Here is a 23,155-nt window from a genome sequence, read left to right on the forward strand (position 1 = left end):
TAAGAAACTCTTTGCCAATGTTTAGTTCCCAATATTTTCACTTCAACAGTATTCAGCAACACACATTACTTGTTTCATTAATGTCCTAATCATTAGGGCCCTGAAATAGTGTATAGGGGCTATCACCTTCTAACCTCCAAGCATTACTCATAAGGCTAGCTGTTTGACAAATGCCACAATTTTCAAAAAGTTATTAAAACAGCCAAACTTTATATTGCTCAGGAAGCAAGGAAGCAAAAGCTCTTGGGCCACCTTAAAATAATTTTCATTCATACAATGCTTGTCCTCTGAAATCTCTGGGAGGCAGATGGGCAAGTGGTTAAGCAGGTGGCACTCAGTGCAAAGTCTTATATATACAATATACACAAAATCTAGACAGACATGTAAGTATTACTTACTAGTGGCTGTCCTCTAGTGCTTAATGCCTAAAGGTTAGTAGCTGCCAAAGTTAGTATCTGGAGGCAACAGCAGCAACAGCAGGGAAGGTGTGCCTCTCTGTTTCTTGTTCATCTTCTTCTTCACTATTGCTTGGAATGCCACTACAGTAGCATCCTTTAAGCCAGGGCATAGGAATGTCAATCACACCAGGAATGTTCAAAGCACCAGGAAAAGAGGGTGTATATTCCAATGTATATTCCAACCTTCCTCCAAAGGGGCTCAAGGTGGCAAGGATGAGAATCCCTCCTTGCTGCTACAATCACAGAAGTAGAAGCAACCAGGTGGTCTGGTAGAATGAGCTCTTCACAAAGCAGATTGCAATCCAAACTGTTAAAGAAGCGTGATGATGGCCTGGTTTGGAATAAGTTTCGAATAAAAGTGTGTTTTCAAAACTATGCCAAATTCATACTGCAAACTGGGTAATAGGTTCAGAGGCACCAATACTAGAAGTTCTGGTAAGTATAAGGACCTATTTATGTTCTTCATGGCTCCCATGCAGTTACTTGTGAGAGCATGTGTGCCTTGAACTTAAGAATTTTGGAAAATAATATATAATCTACCATCCTATACATGCATAAAAAGTAAGTCCTAGTGAATTCAGTGTAGCTTACTCCCAGTTAAATGCATTTGGATTGCAGTCTGAAGAATATTAACAGTGAGCTTTGTGAATTGGCAGAAAACATCAATGCAATAAGGAAAATTAAACAATTCTTACCTTGTAAGATTTAATGAAAGGTAGACTGTTATAATATAAAAAATAGCACGAGAATTAAAAAATGGAAATGCCTTCTGAGCCAACACAATTCCCATTATAAGGAATATCATAATGTGAGCCAAAAAGGTCAACATTGACCAAAACCTGTTTAAAAAAAACATGTGTTAAACCATGCTAAGGGGGGCTGACTATTAGCAAAGCTATAATTCTTTGCGGTATATAAAGTACAAAAGCATTCTCCCATCACCCCAACCTCAAAATCAGTTTCTTACAAAACTTTCAAAGCATTTAACACAGTGAATATTTGGTCAAACACAATTTTTTAGATTATATTTTGGATTAGAATTCCACAAAACAAGCTGAAACTAGAGATAGGCAAAACCACACAAACAAACAAACAAACAAACAAACACACACACACACACACAGAGAGAGAGAGAGAGAGAGAGAGAGAGAGAGAGAGAGAGTGTTTCCTAACAGGTAACATGAGATTTGTAGTTTGCTCTACCTCTCAAACTCAGCTGAGAGCGAGGAAATGCAATCCAATACTCAACAGGAAATGGCCAATGAACATGGGATTTGTATTTTTTTCTATCTACCATTTGAACTCAGAAGGGAAAGGAAGCTACAGATTCTTTGCCTGTATATTTATTTATATTAATGAGTAGTTTGGTAGCTAAAATATAAGGTATTAGACTTGATATAAACATGTGCAGGTTCCTTTTGCAATAAAATTGGTTACAATTTGATCTAAGTGTTTACCAGTTGGGGCTTTTGAGTCTGGCCATATATCACTGTGAAAGAACATAGACTTTCAGAAGGGTAAAACTACAAGTCTTAATCACAATGTAACTCACAGGCTCTTAATACAGAATACACAATGTGCATTTATAATATTATTCTATATTATTGTAGTTATAACATTTTAAAATCAAATGTTCACATTGCAAAAGACAAAAAAGACCTTCCTAATGGTACAGTTCAAATCCAATTTTATGTCCCCCAGGGTTGCAGTTCCTTCTTTAAACTACTAAATGCTGACGACGGATCTCCTGTTTCATGTCTAGTTGCGTCTTCAAATCATTGAAAGATCTGACAGGAACTGTTACTTCTGTGTTAATAAACCAGTCAGTTGTTACTCAACCAACCACCATGCTTTATTTATACTACATTTAAAAAAATATTATTCAAAGCAAAAAAAAAAAATATTAATCAATCCTCTTGTAGCTATTTCAAGTCTACCAGTCCTTAAGTACCATTTGTCACTGAGAATCTGGTTAACAATAGAAATTTTATGCACTGAATACTTAAAGTGCTTCTACAAGGCATTTTTAAATCTTCTACAAGGACTTCAATCCTATTAGTTCACATTCCTTACACAATATGTAAATGGGATACATTTAGCTACCACAGAAATTTTCAAAATGATTCAAACTGAAATTTAAAGATAAACACTTACTTATGAGCACTTACTTATAAAGAAATATATCCAATCCTGGACTAAAGCTTACAGAATCTAAAAGAAGGCCCAAAATACAAATAGCTATAACTCCAGACATTCCAAGCCATTCAGCTAAGGATAGAAAAAATAGGGAATTGTTATTTTAAAAAACCACTATGATTAAGCACAACTGTTTCAAATGCATTACATTTGACAAAGACGTTTAACTTACCAATGAAGAAAATAATGTATGCCATTGAGAAGCTTAGAATTATTTCAACTACTCCATCATTGAAAACATGTTGCAACCAATAACTAACTAATCTTGAAGTAAAAAATCCCAAAGCAGTGCTTGCAAAAAATTTTAAAATCAACTTTATAAAAATTTCTTTAACTGTAAAAGGTAAAAAGAAAATAGTTATTTACAATCTGCTTTCCAATAGTTAATTTAAAGACAATTATAACTAATGATGCTAACTGATTGTACCCTGAACCCTCTTCTTCCTTGGAACCCAGAAGAACAGGTTGCTTACATGCAACTCTTGGTGTTGTTTTTTCAACAGTCATCTATGCAGTCATACATATTAGGTCTATGGATGCACAGAATCTATTCAGGAAACTTTTATAATTATATACCTATTTTTCATATATATCTATATATAAATATGATTTTATATTTTAGACAAGAAAAAAAGAGCAAAATGCAATAGTAGTAGTAAATTTTAAAAAACCCAACCATAACCCCATACAATAGATCTGAGAGACAGAATATTCCAGCTGAAAATGTTAACAGTTTTCAAATGAATTGTCTGTCCTGTTCATAGATCCTGTGCAAGTCCAGCCTTGGGAATTTACTTGAAAAGGAAAAGCCAGTGTTTGGACCAGTTTCAGGAATTCCAAGTCTTTGGATATTGCGTTGGTGGACCTCTGTTATGCTCCGGCTGATATGTATGTGTAAAACTAATAAAATCGTACTAATTTGTGTTGAAAGTATGCTTTTACTTGATTTCTAATGACTGACTTTGAGCTTTTGTGTCAGTTTCTCGATCAACCCTAGGTACTACACTTTATAGTTATAGTTACTGTACTCCATTTTAGTTCCTTCTAAATATATTCTCTGCTTAGATGTTTTAAGCAGTGCTGCCATCAGAAGGCATCCAATCAAGGACTTACTGGATGACCACATTCTTTAGCACTGCCAATTCTGGGGTCTATATTAAATTTTGTTCAGTGACCTTATTTTTTTCCAGGAAGATAACTTCCCCCAAATCAACAATTTAGGGTAAAACCACCATATATGGTGGTAAGTGCCAAGGTCCTTACAGCCCGTCCAACAAGAAGCCGATGCATGTGTAACTTTAATGGAAGAGGCTTACTCAGTGAGAAGTAGAAGCTGGAACTATCACTTCTGCAGATAAGCCTTTTACTCAGCTTGTCCTAACAAGCATCATCTTCTCTGTAATCATTACCTCCCTGCCTGATATCAACTTTACAATGATAGAGTCAATCCCCACTGCTAGACTGACAGCAATAGTCTCATATTTGGGACATCTTCTGTCCCTCTAAAATGCCTTAAATAAAATCTAATCCTTCTTTTAGGTCTTTCCTGAGCAGGGTGTTAACTTCAAAACGTAAGCCAGTTTTCAAACAATAGCAACACCTCCATATTTAGTAAAACTTGAGACAACAAACTGACTCCCAAAGTACTTATTTTTCAACAAAATACCCTACAGCCCAGATTGATGTATTTCTTCCCCCTAGTAATACTGTCTTGTGCCATATCCTTCAAGCATTTGTGTTGCTCTATCTGATGTTATCTATCCACATCCTGGGAAGCTCTGGTGGATCCAAGGCTTCCCCCAATCTGCACAACACCTACCCCTTTCTTCGCCCTGCCATCCACCACCTGAGGAACTGCTATGACAGCAGAGCTACCAGAGTGAGGACGGGACTGATACAGCAGACATCCCTTTTTGTGGGGTGGACCCGCTAGTTACGTGACTGTGCCTCTCATGTTTCTTTTTCAGCTTGTATGCCCTAGATCTCAACAGTTAAAAATAAGGCTTGTGGCATAATATGGATTGTATTTTTATGAGGGGGGGAAAAATACAGGACATAATATACTTACTCAATTCTTGGTGAGTTTGTTTTGCAAGATCCCTATATAACTCAAAAATTATTACTGTTGTAGCATCATTAAACAAAGACTCGCCTTTTATTAAGTTGACAACTATTTTTGAAAGCCCTGAAAAAAGGGGGGAAGATAACAAAATGAACAAGTTCTTTTTTATTTTTGCTTCTTAAGTGGAAAGATACTATAACAAGACCCATAAGAAATGGGGGAATCAAAATCACATGATTAAGATATGCTTGTTTTTAGTGCATATATTCTTCTCAAACAATGAAGGAAAAGTGCTGATTCTCTCCATACAATTCCCATTAGCACTTCACCGTTAAGTCTGCATATACACATGCAGCCATTCTAAAGCTCCCACAGTTCCCATCATCCTTCCATTCAAAAACCTTGCAGAGATGGCGGCTATGAAGTAGAACCGGATAATAAAGGTGGAATGCAAAGATTTAAGCCATTTACAATAGCACTTTGATTCAGCAGCTTCACAAAAATAGATTCCTCAGGCAAATAATATGCAGTAGTGCTCATCAGCAGTTCAAGAAGAAGAAGCTTGATTTTGTTTCCTCCCGTGTTTCCTGTTTCTCCAAGAGTGAATATATTTAAATCATGACAGTTTATATCAGCCACGAAAAAAAGACTGATTTGAATCAACTTTACTTCTTAAATTTCTTAAACAGTGCAAATCTGACAGCTTAATTATTTTAAATTAGTCAAATAGTGTATTATTTACACTGTTGTTTTACTTATAACCAGGCCTTGCATCTCTTTGTTGCACAATATAAACTTTGCATACTTTTTTAAACGAGAGAAAGAATGGCCTCAACATACTCCCATATAAAATCATTTTGTGAGAATTATGAAAATAAAAGAACATGCAAACTAGATGATTTTGTCTTCTCTTCTTTCCAATATTGCTCCATTCTGCTTCACTTTATGCTAAAAATTATATTTCAAGTGAAACAAAATACCGTGGTACCGGTTCCCGAACTTAATTCGTTCCAGGAGTCCATTTGACTCTCGAAACTATTCGAAAACCAAGGTGCAGCTTCTGATTGGCTGCAGGAGCCTCCTGCGCTGAAGTGGAAGCTACGTCGGATGTTCGGCTTTTGAAAAACATTCGCAAACCAGAACACTTCTTTCCGGGTTTGCGGCATTTGGGAGTCAATTTGTTCGGCAACTAAGCCATTCAAGAACCAAGGTATTACTGTACCTTAAAAATATGAGCAGGCTCTGTCTGCCTTCAGATTATCCTACAAACCAAAGTTTGGAACACTGGTAATGATCAGGTATAAGCCTTTCACTTGTGCAATCCGTCTTATTATTCCTGTGTAAGGAGAGCTGTGCCAAAACAAACTAAAGGCCCATTTAGTCCAACATCCTACTCTCACAGTGGCCAAAGAGATGCCTATGGGAAGCATGCAAATCCATGCATGGCACTATGCCAGGCTTCCTCAACCTCGGACCTCAGATGCTTTTGGCCTACAACTCCCATGATCCCTAGCTAGCAGGACCAGTGGTCAGGGATGATGGGAACTGTAGTCTCAAAACATCTGGAGAGCCAAGGTTGAGGAAGCCTGCACTATGCTATACAACAAATCCCATCCCAGAGACAGTTATTTGGAGGTAGTATGCTTCCAACAGTGGAGAAGAGTCCAATCAATTTACAACCAATCACTGATTCAGGTTTGTGCAAAACAACTGTCCAAATGGGAATGGAAGCTTCTCAAGTCTTCCCTGCACACAAATGTAAGGAGCAAGGAAGAGAAGGGAGAGCACAAATCACTCACATGCCTGCTTGACAAACCATAGTTTGCTGTTATGTTCAAATCAAACCTGACTCCATTAGGGGATAATATCTTAGATGAATCCCCTAAGATGCTTGAAACTGTATCCTCAGTCAAAATTTAATGTATATTTAACGTTATAGTGACACAATTGACAACTCAACATTAATTCCATAAATACAAAGCTACATAGCTGGTTGTTCATCCTCTTCAAGTACTGGTTTTTGTACAGATCATATGGAAGGGAAAATATCATTCTATTTTTCTTTTTTGCCAGCTTTCAAGCATTTGCCACTTCAACCCCTCTCCTTTTAACCCAAATGTTGAAACATCATTGCAAAACGTACATTAGCTCACCACCATTCCACTTAACAGTCAATCCCACTTCTTTCTCTGAGATAGCATTCTACAGCTAATTGTTCTATTTTCAAATTGTCGCATTTTATTTCCTCAAATAAAACTTTATTTCTGCAAATACTCTGGTGTCATATTTGTTGCTCCCCTGCTGAATACTTTACAAGGGAGAAACAGTTTTTCAGAGGTGAGCAAGCACAGTTAACAATGTACTGCCACATAAACGTATACACATTTGAAAGAGTTCACTCAGGACAGCCAAAATGACTTCTAACTCTGGCCTCAATAATTCTACCGTATTTTTCGCTTTATAACACGTACTAGACCACAAGACGCACCTAGTTTTTGGAGGAGGAAAACAAGAGAGAAAAAATCTGAATTTCAGAAGCCAGAACAGCAAGAGGGATCACTGCGCAGTGAAAGCAGCAATCCCTCTTGCTGTTCTGGCTTCTGGGATAGCTGCACAGCCTGCATCCACTCCATAAGACACACAAACATTTCCCCTTACTTTTTAGAAGGAAAAAAGCGAGTCTTATAGAGCAAAAAATACGGTATGGGGGGCGGTATCTTTCTGCTCATGTCCCTAAACTGTCCATATCACTTCACATTTGTTTGTTACAGACTACAGTTAATTATCAATTAAGTAAGCTCTGTGAAGGGACGCGGGTGGCGCTGTGGGTAAAACCTCAGTGCCTAGGACTTGCCAATCATATGGTCAGCGGTTCGAATCCCCGTGGCGGGGTGAGCTCCCGTCTTTCGGTCTCAGCTCCTGCCCACCTAGCAGTTCGAAAGCACCCCTAAGTGCAAGTAGATAAATAGGTACCGCTTTATAGCGGGAAGGTAAACGGCGTTTCCGTGTGCTGCGCTGGTGCTGGCTCGCCAGCTGCAGCTTCGTCATGCTGGCCACGTGACCCGGAAGTGTCTCCGGACAGCGCTGGGCCCCGGCCTCTTAAGTGAGATGAGCGCACAACCCTAGAGTCGGACACGACTGGCCTGTACGGGCAGGGGTACCTTTACCTTTAACTTTAAGCTCTGTGAAGCTATATTGTAAACAGTACACTCCACATTCAAGTATTATAATGAATTCAGCTTATCAGAAAAATCAGTGTAAATACCTACCAATGTTTCTTACAGAAGCCACAGAAAGGATAGGGTCTGTTGTGCTAAGAATTATTCCAAATAGCATGCTATCATCCCAGGACCAATTATACTTATTAATTTTATAAGTTAACCATCCAAGGAAAGCACAGTTCATCAAAAATCCAGGAACTGCAAGAATTAACACCTGCAATGACAATATATGTGTGTGTGTATCTATCATTTGCAAAATAAAATTACATTAAACTCAGGTGGATAAGGCTGGAGATTTAATGACACAGTGCTATATATGACATGACAGTCAATCAGCTCATATGAATGAAAATGTAAAAAAGGTACTTGTAGGGTGATAGCCAACTAAGTTTTACTTGGAGCATTCTTGCCCAACTGTTGGTGCCTTTCATTTTCTCACTGCAAATTATGCACACACATACATCCAACATACATTTAATGCCCAAGACTTCCCCCAAAGAATCCTGAGAATTATAGTTTCCCATTCACAGAACTACAGTTCCCAGTAGCCTTAGCAAACTACAGTTCCCAGGATTGCTTGGAGGAAATCAAATGCTTTAAATATGAATCGGATGTGTTTTAAACAAAACTATTTTCCTGGAAAATATTACTTTGGGGTTTGATTGGACACATTTGTGTGTAATATGCAACTATATCCTTAATGTGAAGTTTGAAGTAAATTTCTAAACAATATTGTATATATGTCTTACCTGCCAAAATGATTTTCGAAATATATAAAAATCCATCTCAAATGCAGCTGTAAATATTATAACTGGTGTAAACAAATGAAGGAAAAGTACAGGATCTATATCTGAAATGCTCTTCACAAAAGGAATCTGGCAACACAAAATGAGTACAAGGAATTGTTAATTGTGAATACGTTTATATTATTTTACATATTTCTTCCCCGCCCAAGCATATGATCAGAGGGATTGGAGAAAGAGTACCTAGATTTCTTCTGTACAAGGAGAATAGCAAAGGAGAAGGCAGTGGCATAGAAAGGGGGGTACGAGCCGCCCTGGGTGTCATTGCTGAGGAGGGTGACAAAAAACAACTTGCGCCCCCACCGCACGCCCCTACCTACGCCACTGCAGGAGCACTCTCCCTCGAGTGATTTCCAGAAACCAGAAGCATGGCTGCCTCCAACTTTGCAGTCAGAGCACAGCCCTTATGGCTAGTAGCCTTCGACAGCCCTCTCCTCCATGAAATTGCCTAGGCTGCCTCCTCCTCTCCGTCTTCCTTACCTGCTTGCTTTGGCACAGTAAGTCTCTGCGAAGGAAAGCCACTTCCCTCTGCAGGAACTGGGAGAGTCCCAGCGCGGGCAGCCAGGCAGAGAGCGAGGCTACCCCTGGAGGCCAGGAGGGGATCTTCCTGCCAGGTTTCAGCCGCCTGGAAGGTTTCCAAGGCTTGATCGGGTTGAAATGGGATGAGCCTGCTTGGAACAGGTACAGTGGTACCTCGGGTTAAGAACTTACCATATTTTTTGCTCTATAAGACGCACCAGACCACAAGACGCACCTAGTTTTTGGAGGAGGAAAACAAGGGAAAAAAATATTCTGAATCTCAGAAGCCAGAACAGCAAGAGGGATCGCCGCGCAGTGAAAACAGCAATCCCTCTTGCTGTTCTGGCTTCTGGGATAGCTGCACAGCCTGCATTTGCTCCATAAGACGCACACACAATTTCCCCTTACTTTTTAGGAGGGAAAAAGTGAGTCTTATAGAGCAAAAAATACGGTAATTCGTTCTGGAGGTCCGTTCTTAACCTGAAACTGTTCTTAACCTGAGGCACCACTTTAGCTAATGGGGCCTCCTGATGCCGTCGCACTGCCATCACGCGATTTCTGTTCTCATCCTGAAGCAAAGTTCTTAACCCGAGGTACTATTTCTGGGTTAGCGGAGTCTGTAACCTGAAGCGTCTGTAACCCAAGGTACCACTGTATTGTCGGGGGTGGTGTGGGAATGAGTTAATACTTTTTGCTAGGTCTGGGTTGCTCTGGGTTTTATGACTGCATGGTGGAAGCTGCCTTTAGAGCCTTGCTGCCCTAAAAAGCAACTTTTGAATCTCTGCAATAAGCCAGAAACGCACCATCCGGCCCCATTTCTTCCCCTCTCCATAAGTGGGCTGCATTCTTCTTTCCACCATCAGCATACATCCAGCCACAGTCTAGTCGCTGGCTCCTATGGTAGGGAGCAAGAGCAATGGGGGGAGGGCTCGGGGAGTTGAGGGAGAAGAGTTTGGAGAACCACACTTAGGTGTAGCTAGGTGAGGCAGGGGGCAATGGACGTCACACTGCAGGGTCTGCAGCATGCCTGAGCCACCATCTCTCCTGAGGGGGAGGCGGTGGGCGGACTGCCTGCAAGCTCCGCGCTGCTTTTTTGAGCAGCACAGGACTTGCGTCTGCCCATCGCCTCAGCTGCCATACAGCTGAGGAGGAGGCTGCGGAGAGGCTCCATGCAGCACACCTTGCCTTGGCTTGCTCCGCCCCATGGGCTCTGTCCCCGGCTGCTAAATTGTAGAGTCGGATCCAGTGTTAGATGGGAAGCTGGGTGTCTGAAACTTTACCCTTGTGCAGTAGCTTTTAGTGCCCTCTGGTAAAACGATCTACAAGTTAATTTTTACAGAAACAATGATGTTTGAAACATTTTTAAAATGATGAGTCCTTGGCTCAAGCTGGAATTGGGCTTGGCATACCATGCTCTTTCCGTAAAATATATGCAAGAAGCCTGTTTCTTCCAAGCTCATTTCCAAATTTCAGATCTCTCCCCAAACCCTCTCCCCTGAAAACCCATATATTTTGCTCTGCCACTTCTTTCAGTAGCAAACACTTTTCAATCTGGGTATTTCCCAAGCTGAATGGCTTTGAAGTGGCAGAACCCCCCGAATCATCTTCAAGAAAGCAACTTGAAGAGGGGTCCACAAATCCACTTTGCCTAGAGACACCTCAAAATGCTAAACTGGCAACAGCAACTACTGTTATCCTCTGTAGGCTAGTAATGTGGAGACAATTTGCATAAAGACCTGGTGTCAGAGACATGCAGGGAGAGCAGAGATGGAATTGAATTTCCTCTCTCCTTCTGCCTCCTCCTCAACCTACTGTGTCTGCAACAGCACTTCGTTTCCAAAATATCAGTAAAATCTATTCCCTTATTAGTTATTGAAATGGGGGAAATTATTAGTTCTCCATTACCTGAGCTGAAAAATGGGGTATTGTTCCAATGCCAGTTCCTACTAAACATACAATTACCAGAATAGGAATTCTTACTTCTTTGATAATTGTTCGTAACAGGGCTGAGGGAAAAAATATATTACAAATGTAATCAATACTACTGTTACATAATTACAAGAATGTCAGTAAATAACTATAGTTTTATTAATTCAATGTTTCTTTCTAAAAATGTTTATCAACATTTCTATAAATAAAATGAAAACTATCAGCTGAACACATTTTTTTTTAACAAAAGAATAAAATAGTATTAAACACAACACTGAACCATCATAAAAATTACTGACTTATCTTAAAGGTTTAAACTACTTGTCAGGGAACTGACATCAGAGCAACAGGAGAAGGAGAGGCTCTCTGATTCTGCAGGGGAAGGTACCAGCACTAGGGGGAGACGCAGCTTGATAGAGGGGGAAGGAAATCAGCGTAACACCAAGGATCCAGGAGAGCAAATGGGAGAAGAGGTGGAAGGGCTCCGGGATTCTTCCTTGGAAGTCAGTGAGGAGAGCACTGGTCCTCCACTACCCACACCCTCCCTGCGCAGAAGACTCCCGCGCAATGAGAGGCGGAGACGATTGGGTGTCAAACAGCTTTTATGCTGGTAAAGGTTTAAGAAACGCCCACAGACAGATTCTGCTAGCGACTGAGGCAGCCACGCTGAGATGGGCTGTGCAGTCAAGACGGTTTAACCCAGGCAGCCAAGCTTCCAAACGGGGAAGTTTACGCACGAGTAACTCCCAACCACTACACTACTGAACATGCCTGTTGACATAAAGAAAGTCTTCATCAAAATCCTATCACTAAAATTACAAGTAAATTAGAGATTTATAAAATCTAAATCTTAGTGTCTCTGTTGTGTTTTATAAATTTGCTAGTTGTTTTGAGGACAATTGTTGAAAAATATGATATAAATTGACAGAATACACACACACACATAAATACAGTAGTATTAAAATAAAGATATATTTGATAAAAAAATTATCTAATCTCGTCTAGTAATTAAAGGTTTTGGAGGTAAAAACAGTTTGGGTCTTTTAGAGTTCAGAAAGTGCTTTGGGACAAATATTTCCTGCCCGTGCACTTGTTTCTATGCCTCCGCCCCCAGTGTCTGAAAACCAATGGATTTATCAATAAATACAATATTACAAAGACAATATGTCTGGAGGACTTTTGTCTTCTGTAAAAGCTGTCCTGAACTTTATCAAACTCTAGAAAGAGAATATTTCACAACAGCATTAAAGTAATTGCATAACAGATTTATACTAGAGATGAGAGCTGTATACCTTGTCATTTTTTTAAAAAAGTATATTGCTTCTTAAAGAAATATAGAAACTTTTTGGGGAAGTAATATGCCTGTAGTTATTTTATTTTTATAATTCTGTACAATTATAATATTTAGAGTATGATCTGTCTAGGAAAAGCATTTTTATCCCATTGATTTCAGTGGGAAGTAAACACTTCTTAAATCACCTATTGAAATTAATGGGACTTTAATTTGGCTGAATCATGACCATATTTATATTCTAATGTAATTCTGTATAATTATATAAACATATTTGTTATGGACTACCATTAAGGCAATAAGCCATTGTTTGATGTATAAGGATACAGATATAAATTGCACATAAAATATTATTAAGAGACATTTTTGTTAATTATATTGCACAAAAGGATGTGTCATAATGCCATAATATTTATTGGATTGCTTTCTTCTTTGTGACTGAATTCTACTATAAAGATTAAAATAATGAATAAATCATAATTTGAGTCACTTCTATAGAGGGAAAGAGAATTTCTCCATTTATTGCAATGCAACAAACTCATTTTTAAAGGAATAGTATTTAGATGTAACTATTTTCACCATTAAAATACAGTTTAAGAAATAGTGTATTAGATGCTAAAAGATCCCATTCATTCACCCATTCTAAACTGCTAAAAAAAAGAGTATATGCAAATAATAGTTTAGCTCTCATATAAATGCAAAGTTCTAATTCAATAATGAGACTCTTATTACATCCTGAGTCATGAGTAGCATTTAAGGGCTTTCTATGCAGCTGCAGATATTTCAAATGAGTTATGATGATGATGCTTTCAAACACAGAACACAATACTCTCTGTAATATGGCAAGAAAGTTTAAAAGCAGTTTGTCTTCTTCAGATGGTTTGGCATTCAAATTCTCAGTAACTGGATAGATTACCTGATGTGATACGGCAAAAGTATATAAAAATGTGTGACTGTTAAGGGAATTGTGTTTAATCCAGTTCATGTGAATAACCCTTCATTCCTTCATTCATATTTCTGAGTATAAATGGCATTATTGTTTATGTTTAATATTTTTAAAGTGAATAGTTATAATAGGTTGATGGCCTGGGGCACTTAATTATTTTAATTACTAGCTAACTGCCATCTTTTAATTTTTTAGTACACTGCTATTATTTTTATTATATAAATTTATAAACCACTTTAGTGCCTGAAATAATTGAAGCAATGTACACTATAAAAATAAGACTCAAAACTATGCGGAAAACCTCTAAAAAATAATGAAAGAATATCTAACGATATACAATTAGCATTCCATAAATGACTGGGTCACACCGCAAGGAAGCCCTTCTTCAATCAAACTGTGATATTCCTAAATCTTTAGTGGTTTCTAAACCTATTTCCAAAAAATGCATGACAACTGCAATAAAATGTTCATAATGGGAGGTGGGTATGTGAAAAAGAAGCTAGTCTCTCTCATTCCTTTTTAACATATCTAGTTCCAATAAGTTGAGGTTAATTTTCTTATATTATAAATCCAGAATCATTTAGAGAAATTTATGGTTGGCTATCTAACTCACATCAGAGATGCAACAAGCATCACCTCTGTATTGCTTCTTGGAACCATCCAGCCGGTTAGCCAGAGATGGTCTCTCTCATAACCTGTTTTGCAAGGCCACCCAAGACTTCTCAAGCAGGTAATATGTACCGTAACTAGCTAAATTATATGTACTTTAGTGGTTTTATTTGCAAATCTGATTGCTGCCTCCCACTTTTCTCAATTTCCCCAAATAAATTTGTTTATGCTTTGACATTTGACTTCATTGGTTTTAAAAATGCAATTCTAGGGAAATCTTTGCTAAGTGTTAAGACTGCATGGATGTCCAGGTACGTTTTGTGTCCTAAGGATATTTCACAAGATTTGTTAAGTTTTGTGTCTTCAGGGCTTTGAAGGAGTAGATACATCTCTGTAGTTTTTAATATTTCTAGAGACGAGTTTAAGAGAAGCTGTCCTTGTCAGTAAGGCTTATAAATCCCCCAAATAATCAAAGTGTAGAGTAGAAAAATGGGAACCTGTGGCTCCCTGGTGTTGTTCGATTCCCACTCCAATCAGCCCCAGCCAGTATAGTTCATGTTCAGGGAATAAAGAGAGCGGTAGTCTAACAATAACTGGAAGGCAAGATATGTGGCCTAGTGGTTTCTTCAGGTTAGGATCAGCATGTAGTAGCAGCATATCCAAAGGAACCAACTAATAGGGTCCAAGGGGTATTCAATAAAATATTGGAGGGCTGCCCCCAAAAAAGTTGATGGGCAATGCCGTTCAAATGGTGTGCATGCACTGTGTCATGTGATTGATTATGCAGGGCAGGACTTAGCTCCCCCCAATATTTAATTCAAGTTGGTACCAATTTATGGCATGGGGGCCTTACACAAAAAGCAGATATCAGTCTCATCTCAGCTATCAGGCTCATCTCAGCTATCTGCCAATCTCCCATTCCCACCACCCTTCTGAGTAATACCCCTCCCCACCTTCTCACTATATAGAAGGATCTGGCAACTTCTGTTTCAGTGTATCTGAAGAAGTGTGCATGCACACGAAAGCTCATACCAAGAACTAACTTAGTTGGTCTTTAAGGTGCTACTGGAAGGACTTTTTTTATTTTGACAAAAAGCAGAGTGAGAGGTTCCACTATGGAAAGTCGCCTGCAGCTGGGTACTTTATGTAAAATATTCACTCCACTTTTCATTTTAGCTATCCCACAAGGTAGCTTGTGGTACTAACATAGGAAGAGACCTTCTGCTTCAGGTCAGTGGTCCACCTGGTCCAGTCAACTAGAATTAGATCCCTATAAGCTCACAAGCAAGACCTTCTGCTCTACACTTGTGTTTCCCTGCAGGTGTTATTCAGAAGGCCTCCGATTGCATTAAAGCAGCAGGAAAAGAAAATGCACCTTGCGGGGGTTGTGCATTGCTGAACACCATGCCTCTCTTATTTAGGCGTCCAATTAAGCATCCATGATAGTCAACATGCAAACCTTTAGCAATTCTAGCTAGCATTTACTACATCTTATCCGTGTGCTTGGCACTCCACAATACCAAGTTGTCTTATGTTATACAGTTGTTTTGTGGGGGGGGGGGTGGAGTCTGCCCTTTCACAAGCTTATCGTACGAACCCACTCATAAGAGTGGCTAACGTGGCTGCTTCTTGCACTAGCGCGAGCTAATGCAACTCAGCAGCCACTAGCCCTACCTCCCAAGAGGAAGCTCATAAAAACCACGAGCACAATCATCGGCCGCTTCTTCGCGATGAGGTGGTAGTTGTCGTAATACAAATCGGCGTCGTCGTCATGGTTGTGGCGCATCGAAATGTAGGTCCGGCGGCCGGGGCCCGGGGCGGGCAAGCTGAGGTTTAAGTCGCCCCTCGCCTTCCACGAGGCCTCGGCCTCCGCGAAGTACAAAAAGGCCATGGGCTTCTAGGAGGGAGCCGGAGCCAGGGAGAGAGGCCGCTGGGGAGCCGCCCACAAGATCCCTTTCGCGTGCGAAAAGTTTACGTGTTCGCGAGCGGCCTCGGCGCCTTCAAAAGTTGCGGGCTGAGCGGTCTCTTCCCCGCCCTGAAAGCGGCGAGCTCCGGCAGGCAAACGGCCGTTTCCGCTTCCCGACGGCTTTCGTCCGCGGACGGCGGTTGTCCGTTGGAGTTCAAACTCACCTCACGCCGGGCCTCCCCCGCCAGCACGTGCCTATGTCGTCAGGAGAATTCGGTGGGCGAGGGCGCTGGTGGAGGTTGAAGGCAGGCGGCGACCCCGCCATCATCATTGGCATCCCCTCAGACAACTTCCCTGGGCGCGGGGACCAGGGAGAGCACCAATATATTACACAGCATCCTGCCACTAATCCTACTGGGCCTCATTCCCCTCTAAGGCTGTGGCTGTGGAGTGTCAGAGAGGGAGCAAAATGGCACCCACAGCCAAGAAATGTCTTCAGCCAGCCCTAATCCTGTTGCTGCCTTTCTGATGTAGGAGATTTGAGTCTATGCTACCATAGGCTTCCCCAAGCCTCTGGTGCGTGTAATTCAAAGTGCTTGCATGGGAAACGCAATTCAGGAAATAGCAATGTTGCATTGTGTACATTTTAAAAAAATTGGTTTTTTTTTAAATTAGATTTGTATCCTACCCTTCCTCCCAAAGGAACACCAATGTGTCAGCCAACATGCTCAGTCCTCACTGGGTTGTTTGGCATTGGTAGGGATCTATTTACCCCCTGTTAATTTACAAACCTATGTATTTATGCATACACACCAGGGGGTCCCCCATGTATGTAGAATCAGTACCTTTTTTTACATGATCTTTTTTGCTTCCAGACTGATAGATACTTGATCACCTAGTTGATAATTAGTGGATAGAGGTAGGACCTGCAGCAAAATGCTGCAGTGCAGTGCATCTTCTCCTAGTAGGAGCACTCTTGTTCCAGATTCCTGGTAGCCTGCCATGCTCTTCTCCAGTTTTCAGAGATCCAAGTACAGAGGCTAGCTGTGCTCAGACAGTTCTACAGTAAGGGAAATACACTTTCCATGTGCATTGGTAAATACTTACCTGTCTGGCTAGCTTGCGGGTGCAGGAGAAACATTGATCCTTGCCATAACATGAGAGAAATAGGTTCTAGTGCAGTTAAGTTTATCCTTAAGCACAAAGCATTAAAATATGATTTTACATGTTCCAGAACTAGTCTGTCAAAGAAACTGCTTTCAGGAATAGTCCCTTAGCACTACTTAAGTCCTGAATGACATGTGACATGTAGCTTGCCCTTGTTTTTCAATATTTTATAAATTATGCCATTTCTAATCCTGAATTAAATGGTGCCTCAACAGTCACAGTTAATTTTTTCCCCAATTGAATTTTGTCCTAAATATCCCTACTTTGTCCAGAAAAACATAATAATTATTGACATAATTTACACCCCACATCTTCATCATAGAGTTATGTTCCCAGGATCTTATAGAATACTGGGGGGGGGGGATACAATTAAATAATAATAATTCAGACAGACAAAAGCAATAAATTAAAACAAGCTAAAACAGCAACAATAAATTTGAATAGATGGTAAACTAAAACTATTCTAAGTTAAATAATGTTTAGCAGTTCTTAAAAGCCTGGGAAAACAAATGCTTTTGCCTGATAGTAATGAGGTCTCTAGGCAGGCAGAAAAGTTTGTCTAGTCAACACCCGCCATACTTCTCATGGTGGGAGCACCCAGCGAGAGGCCTCAGTGGACAGGTGGACTGATGAGAGGTGAACCCAAAAATGCCTGTGTTCTGAGCTGTATAAAGATTTTAAAAATTAAAATCTTTATTAAAATTAAAAACTTTCTAAATTAAGTTCAGAAGCTCATAGACAGCCAGCAGAGCTGTTTTAATACAGGCAAGTTGTGATCTCTTTGCCTATGCTTGTTTAGCAAATGAATCTCAGCATTCTGGACTTACTGCATGTAGAGCACATTGCAGTAACCCTACTTGGAGGTTCCTAGAACATGGGTAATTTCTGATAGATCATCCAGGCTGGGCTTCAGTCAGCATATCTCCCTCCTCAACTGATAGGTCTGTTGTACCTAACACTGTACCATTACTTTTTCTGCCTCACCTGACCCAGCTGGAAAAGAGAGCTACGTATCCTCTGATGACCTCATTCAGCAGCTTCATATAAATTATAAAACATACAGGGGCATTTTACCCACTCATGCCAAGGGAGAAGCAAAGTCGGAGCAATCAGGATGCAAACATCAGCACTTAACTTGTGCATATTATTGGTTTATTAAGTCAAACTTCTTGGCTTACTCAGGAAGATGGGGCAGTGTGCTCCTCTCAGTATGCAATGTAGTTTTTCAGGAGTTAATATTTCTTAAGTTTGGAAGTGATAAAGAAGCTTGTTGGTGAAGTCATCAGGCTCTTGTGTGCTGCCCAGAGAACAGAGCTGAAGTGTGGGTGGCTTGCTGGGCAGGTGAGTTGAACCCACACATCAGCCTTACCAAATGTACACATCCCCCCCATCCAGGGCCAGATTTAGATGTGAGGCCCCTCCCCACCCCCCACCCTCACAACTAGAAGAAAATGGAAGAGTGTTATAAACAAAATTGAGTGAACCCAAGGATGATGACGGGTATTTAAAACCCAAGGATGATGACGGGTATTTAAAATTCTACAATTCACAATTTCTCCTCTAAAGGACATAATATATTGTTAAATACCATGGTGGTTTTTTAAAAATGCATAAAATTAACACTGAAAAACTTTTGCAACAACTGAACTTTGTAAACCTTTTGTGGGGTTATGGCCTGGGCAGGCATGACAGCGCATGAGTTACATGGAGGAGGGCCTTTTCGCTGGTGGTGCCCATTGTATGCCTCACTCTTCCCAGACCTGCTCTCTTTTGGCCTGCATTTTGGAGCTTTATAATTTAGGAAGACTTTGGAAGAACTGGTTGATAAGTCTTATCAGTTGCTGACATATGAACAGATTTTATTTGCTGCTATTCAGTGCTTCTGGTGCACAAGGGTTTACACCAGCGTAATAGAGTTGGACAGGATGCCGGAAGGGATACAATTTATGAGCTTTCTCCAATATCTGAACAGCAGGGGGTGTTCAGTCAACAGTGCAAAGGCTGAGCTGAATCATTCCATGCTGGTTACCTGCTTTAAAAACAACATCAAACCTCTTGTTACGTAAAACATACTCAATAGATACACGAGACGTAACCGACTGTACTTTTTGCATAAATAAAGTATACTATTCATGTATCATATTGAAAACTTCAATGAAAGTAACTCATAAAGTTCAATGAAAAAAGCAGAAGACCCAGTGGATCAGTTCATTCTCTAATCAGTTCATGCTTAAGGTCCATACATGTATTAGTGTCTATTCCACCTGTGTCCATAAAGTCCAAACAATCCACATGAAAGGTTGTTACAATTCCACAGAATCCTTTCACAGACTCTAAGACAAAGATTTCCGGAATATTAGCCTTGTTTCGCCGTCCTGGGCTTCTTCAGTAGTACAAGTTCTAGGTAATGCAAATAAATACAAAATCGTGATCTCACACATTTTTGCAGAAAGAATAATATAAAAACCATAAACAACTGTACATACCATATGTGATATAACAGGACAGTGGATCTTATGGCAGTGGATCTTATGGTGATAAGCAGCAACTGTTACAAAGTAGAGTTATATGGACAAATATGATTTGAGTTACAGGAGTTGGCAATCCACAGATACAAAATTTATTTCTTAAAGTGACCCATATGGCACGACAAACATAGTCTATGCACTCTGGTGTCATCGGGACATAAAAAATCAGCTAAACCTTCATCTATATAGCTTAAAGAGAAGACTTCATTTAGAATGACCTGTAATTTATTTTTCACTGATGTGGTAGGGTCACTAGGCATAGGCAAGTAGAAATTTGAATTGCTTAATTGTTTCTCTGCTTCCTCAATGTAGTCAATTTTATTCATTAGTACAATGGCTCCCCCTTTATCTGCTGGTTTTATAATTAATTTTTTTATCAGTAGTAAGTTCGTTCAGGATCAGAGAATATTGCTTACTCAAATTGTACTGCCTGCAACTCCCTATCTTCTTTTCTCTAATGTTTAGGTCACGGTGTACTAAATGTTGAATTTCTAGATCAAGGAAAGGTAAATTATGTGGACTTGATGTTCCTTCAAAGGTCAAGTGTCGATTTACACTATTAATCCAGCGGTTAAACGGTTCATGGGCCATGATTTACACTATTAATCCTTCCAGTCGGGATTCAGGCCTCATCATGGGACTGAAACTGCCTTTGTCGCACTGGTTGATGATCTCCGGTGGGCTAGGGACAAAGGTGAGAGCTGTTTCCTAGTTCTGCTGGATCTCTCAGCGGCGTTTGATACCATCGACCATAACATCCTTCTGGACCGTCTTGAGGGGCTGGGAGCTGGGGGCACTGTCATACAGTGGTTTCGCTCCTTCCTCCTGGGCCGTGTTCAGAAAGTGGGGGGGGGATGAGTGTTCAGACCCCTGGGCTCTCACTTGTGGGGTGCCTCAGGGTTCTGTCCTCTCCCCCATGCTTTTCAACATTTACATGCAGCCACTGGGAGAGATCATCAGGGGGTTTGGGCTGGGTGTTCATCAGTATGCGGATGATACCCAGCTCTACCTCTCTTTTAAATCAGAACCAGTGAAGGCGGTGAAGGTCCTGTGTGAGTGTCTGGAAGCGGTTGGAGGATGGATGGCGGCTAACAGATTGAGGTCGAATCCTGACAAGACAGAAGTACTGTTTTTGGGGGACAGGAGGCGAGCAGGTGTGGAGGACTCCCTGGTCCTGAATGGGGTAACTGTGCCCCTGAAGGACCAGGTGCGCAGCCTGGGAGTCATTTTGGACTCACAGCTGTCCATGGAGGCACAGGTCAAATCTGTATCCAGGGCAGCTGTTTACCAGCTCCATCTGGTACGTAGGCTGAGACCCTATCTGCCTGCAGACTGTCTCGCCAGAGTGGTACATGCTCTGGTTATCTCCCGCTTGGACTACTGCAATGCGCTCTACGTGGGGCTACCTTTGAAGGTGACCCGGAAACTACAACTAATCCAGAATGCGGCAGCTAGACTGGTGACTGGGAGCGGCCGCCGAGACCATATTACACCGGTCTTGAAAGACCTACATTGGCTCCCAGTACGTTTCCGAGCACAATTCAGAGTGTTGGTGCTGACCTTTAAAGCCCTAAACAGCCTTGGTCCAGTATATCTGATGGAGCGTCTCCTCCCCCATCGTTCTGAGGTCCAGCTCCGAGGGCCTTCTGCGGTTCCCTCACTGCGAGAGGCCAAGTTACAGGGAACCAGGCAGAGGGCCTTCTCAGTAGTGGCGCCTACCCTGTGGAACGCCCTCCCATCAGATGTCAAAGCGATAAACATCTACCTGACATTCAGAAGACATCTGAAGGCAGCCCTGTTCAGGGAAGTTTTTAATATGTGACATTTTAGTGTATCTTTCATCTTTGTTGGAAGCCGCCCAGAGTGGCTGGGGAAACCCAGCCAGATGGGCGGGGTACAAATAATAAATTATTATTATTATGGGCTTCAAATGTGCTCCCAGTGTGGCCAATATCTTTATAAGAAATTTTGATTTAAAACACATAAAAAAGTTTATGGCCATGCTGTAGTGTAGTGTTTATCCGACTGTGAATAAAAGGTGGCTGGGCTCATTGTCTCGGGGTTTGGGGGGGGAAGAGGTGACAAAACTCATTTCCAATAAGTGCCCCCCTTTATTTCCATAACAAGTCCTTGAGTCTGTACTCTGAATGGTGACACCAGGGACCTAGAAGGTGCAGGGCTTGTCAGTCCAACCCCTGCACAGTCTCATCAGGGCTGACCTTAAGGCAACTGGAGCAATTGGGCCAAATTGGGCCCCGCAAGCCACTCCTAAGGGGGCCCCTGCACCAGGGCAATCTAGATGGACTTTATTTATATCTATAAGATTTTGCAGACTTTGGCTGTGAACTGGGGCCCTACCAAAAAAAAAAAAAATCAAGTTGCGCCCCACTGCTTCAAATTGGACCCCACTGGCTTGCCCTAATAGTTTCTGGGCCTGAGTTGCCCTGACCTTGCATGAAGTCTTGATTTACAATTTTGGGAGAGGGGAGACTGCGGCCCTGGGGAGCGGGCAGGCTGGCGAGGCCCCCTAGATTTAGAGGCCCAAGTTGTCCTGCCCTCTCATGAAGTCTTGGGTTTACAATTTTGGGAGAGTGGAGACTGCCCACTGGGGAACGGGAGGGCTGGTGGGGCCCCCTAGATTTAGAGGCCCTAGGCTTCAGCCTACTTAGTCTATACATAAATCCAGCACTGACCCCATCCAAACTAGCCCCTTAGTCTAGGTCTCAGTTCGGCCTTATACACTTTCATTATTTATTTGAATACTTTATTGAGAATACATTAATAGGGCTTTGATATAAATACTATTTTGATGTGTGCATAGATAGATAGATAGATAGATAGATAGATATTAGATAGATAATAGTGTAGTGTACCAAATAATAGTGAATGGGTTAGATAGATAGGTATAGTTGTAATTTAAGGTTAAGAACATAATTATTGTTGAGTAATAAGAACAAAGGGATTTCCAAAGTGACTGATAAATATAAGGGGTAGTTCTATAACTTAGAAGAGAAAACAGACTTTTATTCAACATAAATTTTAATACTTAGCTCAGTTTGACACTGTTTTACAGGTGCAAAATGGGCAAATGATTCATAGCTCTAAGGCTATCCACATTCTGCCCCCCTTCCCTGTGTTAGACAAGAAAATGAGAAGACAATGGCAAAGGCTTGGGAAAGATGTAGAAAATGAGCCTTCCCTTATTACCATCCATTTTCATGGTTTTCTATCAATTTTCTCTGCTTCTGGTTGATTAAAAAAACACCCACAATTGTTCCCACAAATGTGACAAAATGAAAAAAAGATGAAGGCAGCCTCTGTAGCTGTTGTAGATGATATATAAAATAAATATCACATACAGAAATACATTCAGGGCATTAGAAAATTGTAAATGGCAGGTCCACAGCATCTTCACATCAGGGTGCAACTGCTATCTTCAAAATATCTAATGCCTTGACTGAAGCCCCTAAATGGGTGGATAATAATGAGTTGAAGGAAATCTCAGTAATGTGAATGAAGG

At 40.8% G+C, this 23,155-nt stretch overlaps 1 protein-coding gene across 4 annotated transcripts in view; it reads right to left on the reverse strand.

Annotated features, from left to right (window-relative positions):
* Positions 1-16,573, reverse strand: part of LOC308588867 (solute carrier family 9 member C1-like) — a 61,986-nt gene extending 45,413 nt beyond the window's left edge. The window contains exons 1-8 of one of the 4 annotated variants that reach the window (XM_081197528.1): positions 15,709-16,570; positions 11,165-11,265; positions 8,687-8,812; positions 7,986-8,151; positions 4,723-4,839; positions 2,827-2,988; positions 2,627-2,726; positions 1,154-1,297 (exon numbers count right to left, since the gene is read on the reverse strand). In XM_081197528.1, coding sequence (XP_081053654.1) covers positions 1,154-1,297; positions 2,627-2,726; positions 2,827-2,988; positions 4,723-4,839; positions 7,986-8,151; positions 8,687-8,812; positions 11,165-11,265; positions 15,709-15,925 — 1,133 coding nt within the window. In that variant the 5' untranslated portion in view covers positions 15,926-16,570. Of the gene's footprint in view, positions 1-1,153; positions 1,298-2,626; positions 2,727-2,826; positions 2,989-4,722; positions 4,840-7,985; positions 8,152-8,686; positions 8,813-11,164; positions 11,266-15,708 lie in introns of all 4 variants that reach the window. The other 3 variants (XM_081197525.1, XM_081197527.1, XM_081197526.1) reach the window with 3 other exon arrangements.
* Positions 16,574-23,155: the final 6,582 nt, after the last annotated feature.

Source organism: Podarcis bocagei (assembly GCF_964188305.1).
Source record: "Podarcis bocagei genome assembly, chromosome: 1".
Lineage (NCBI taxonomy): Eukaryota > Metazoa > Chordata > Lepidosauria > Squamata > Lacertidae > Podarcis > Podarcis bocagei.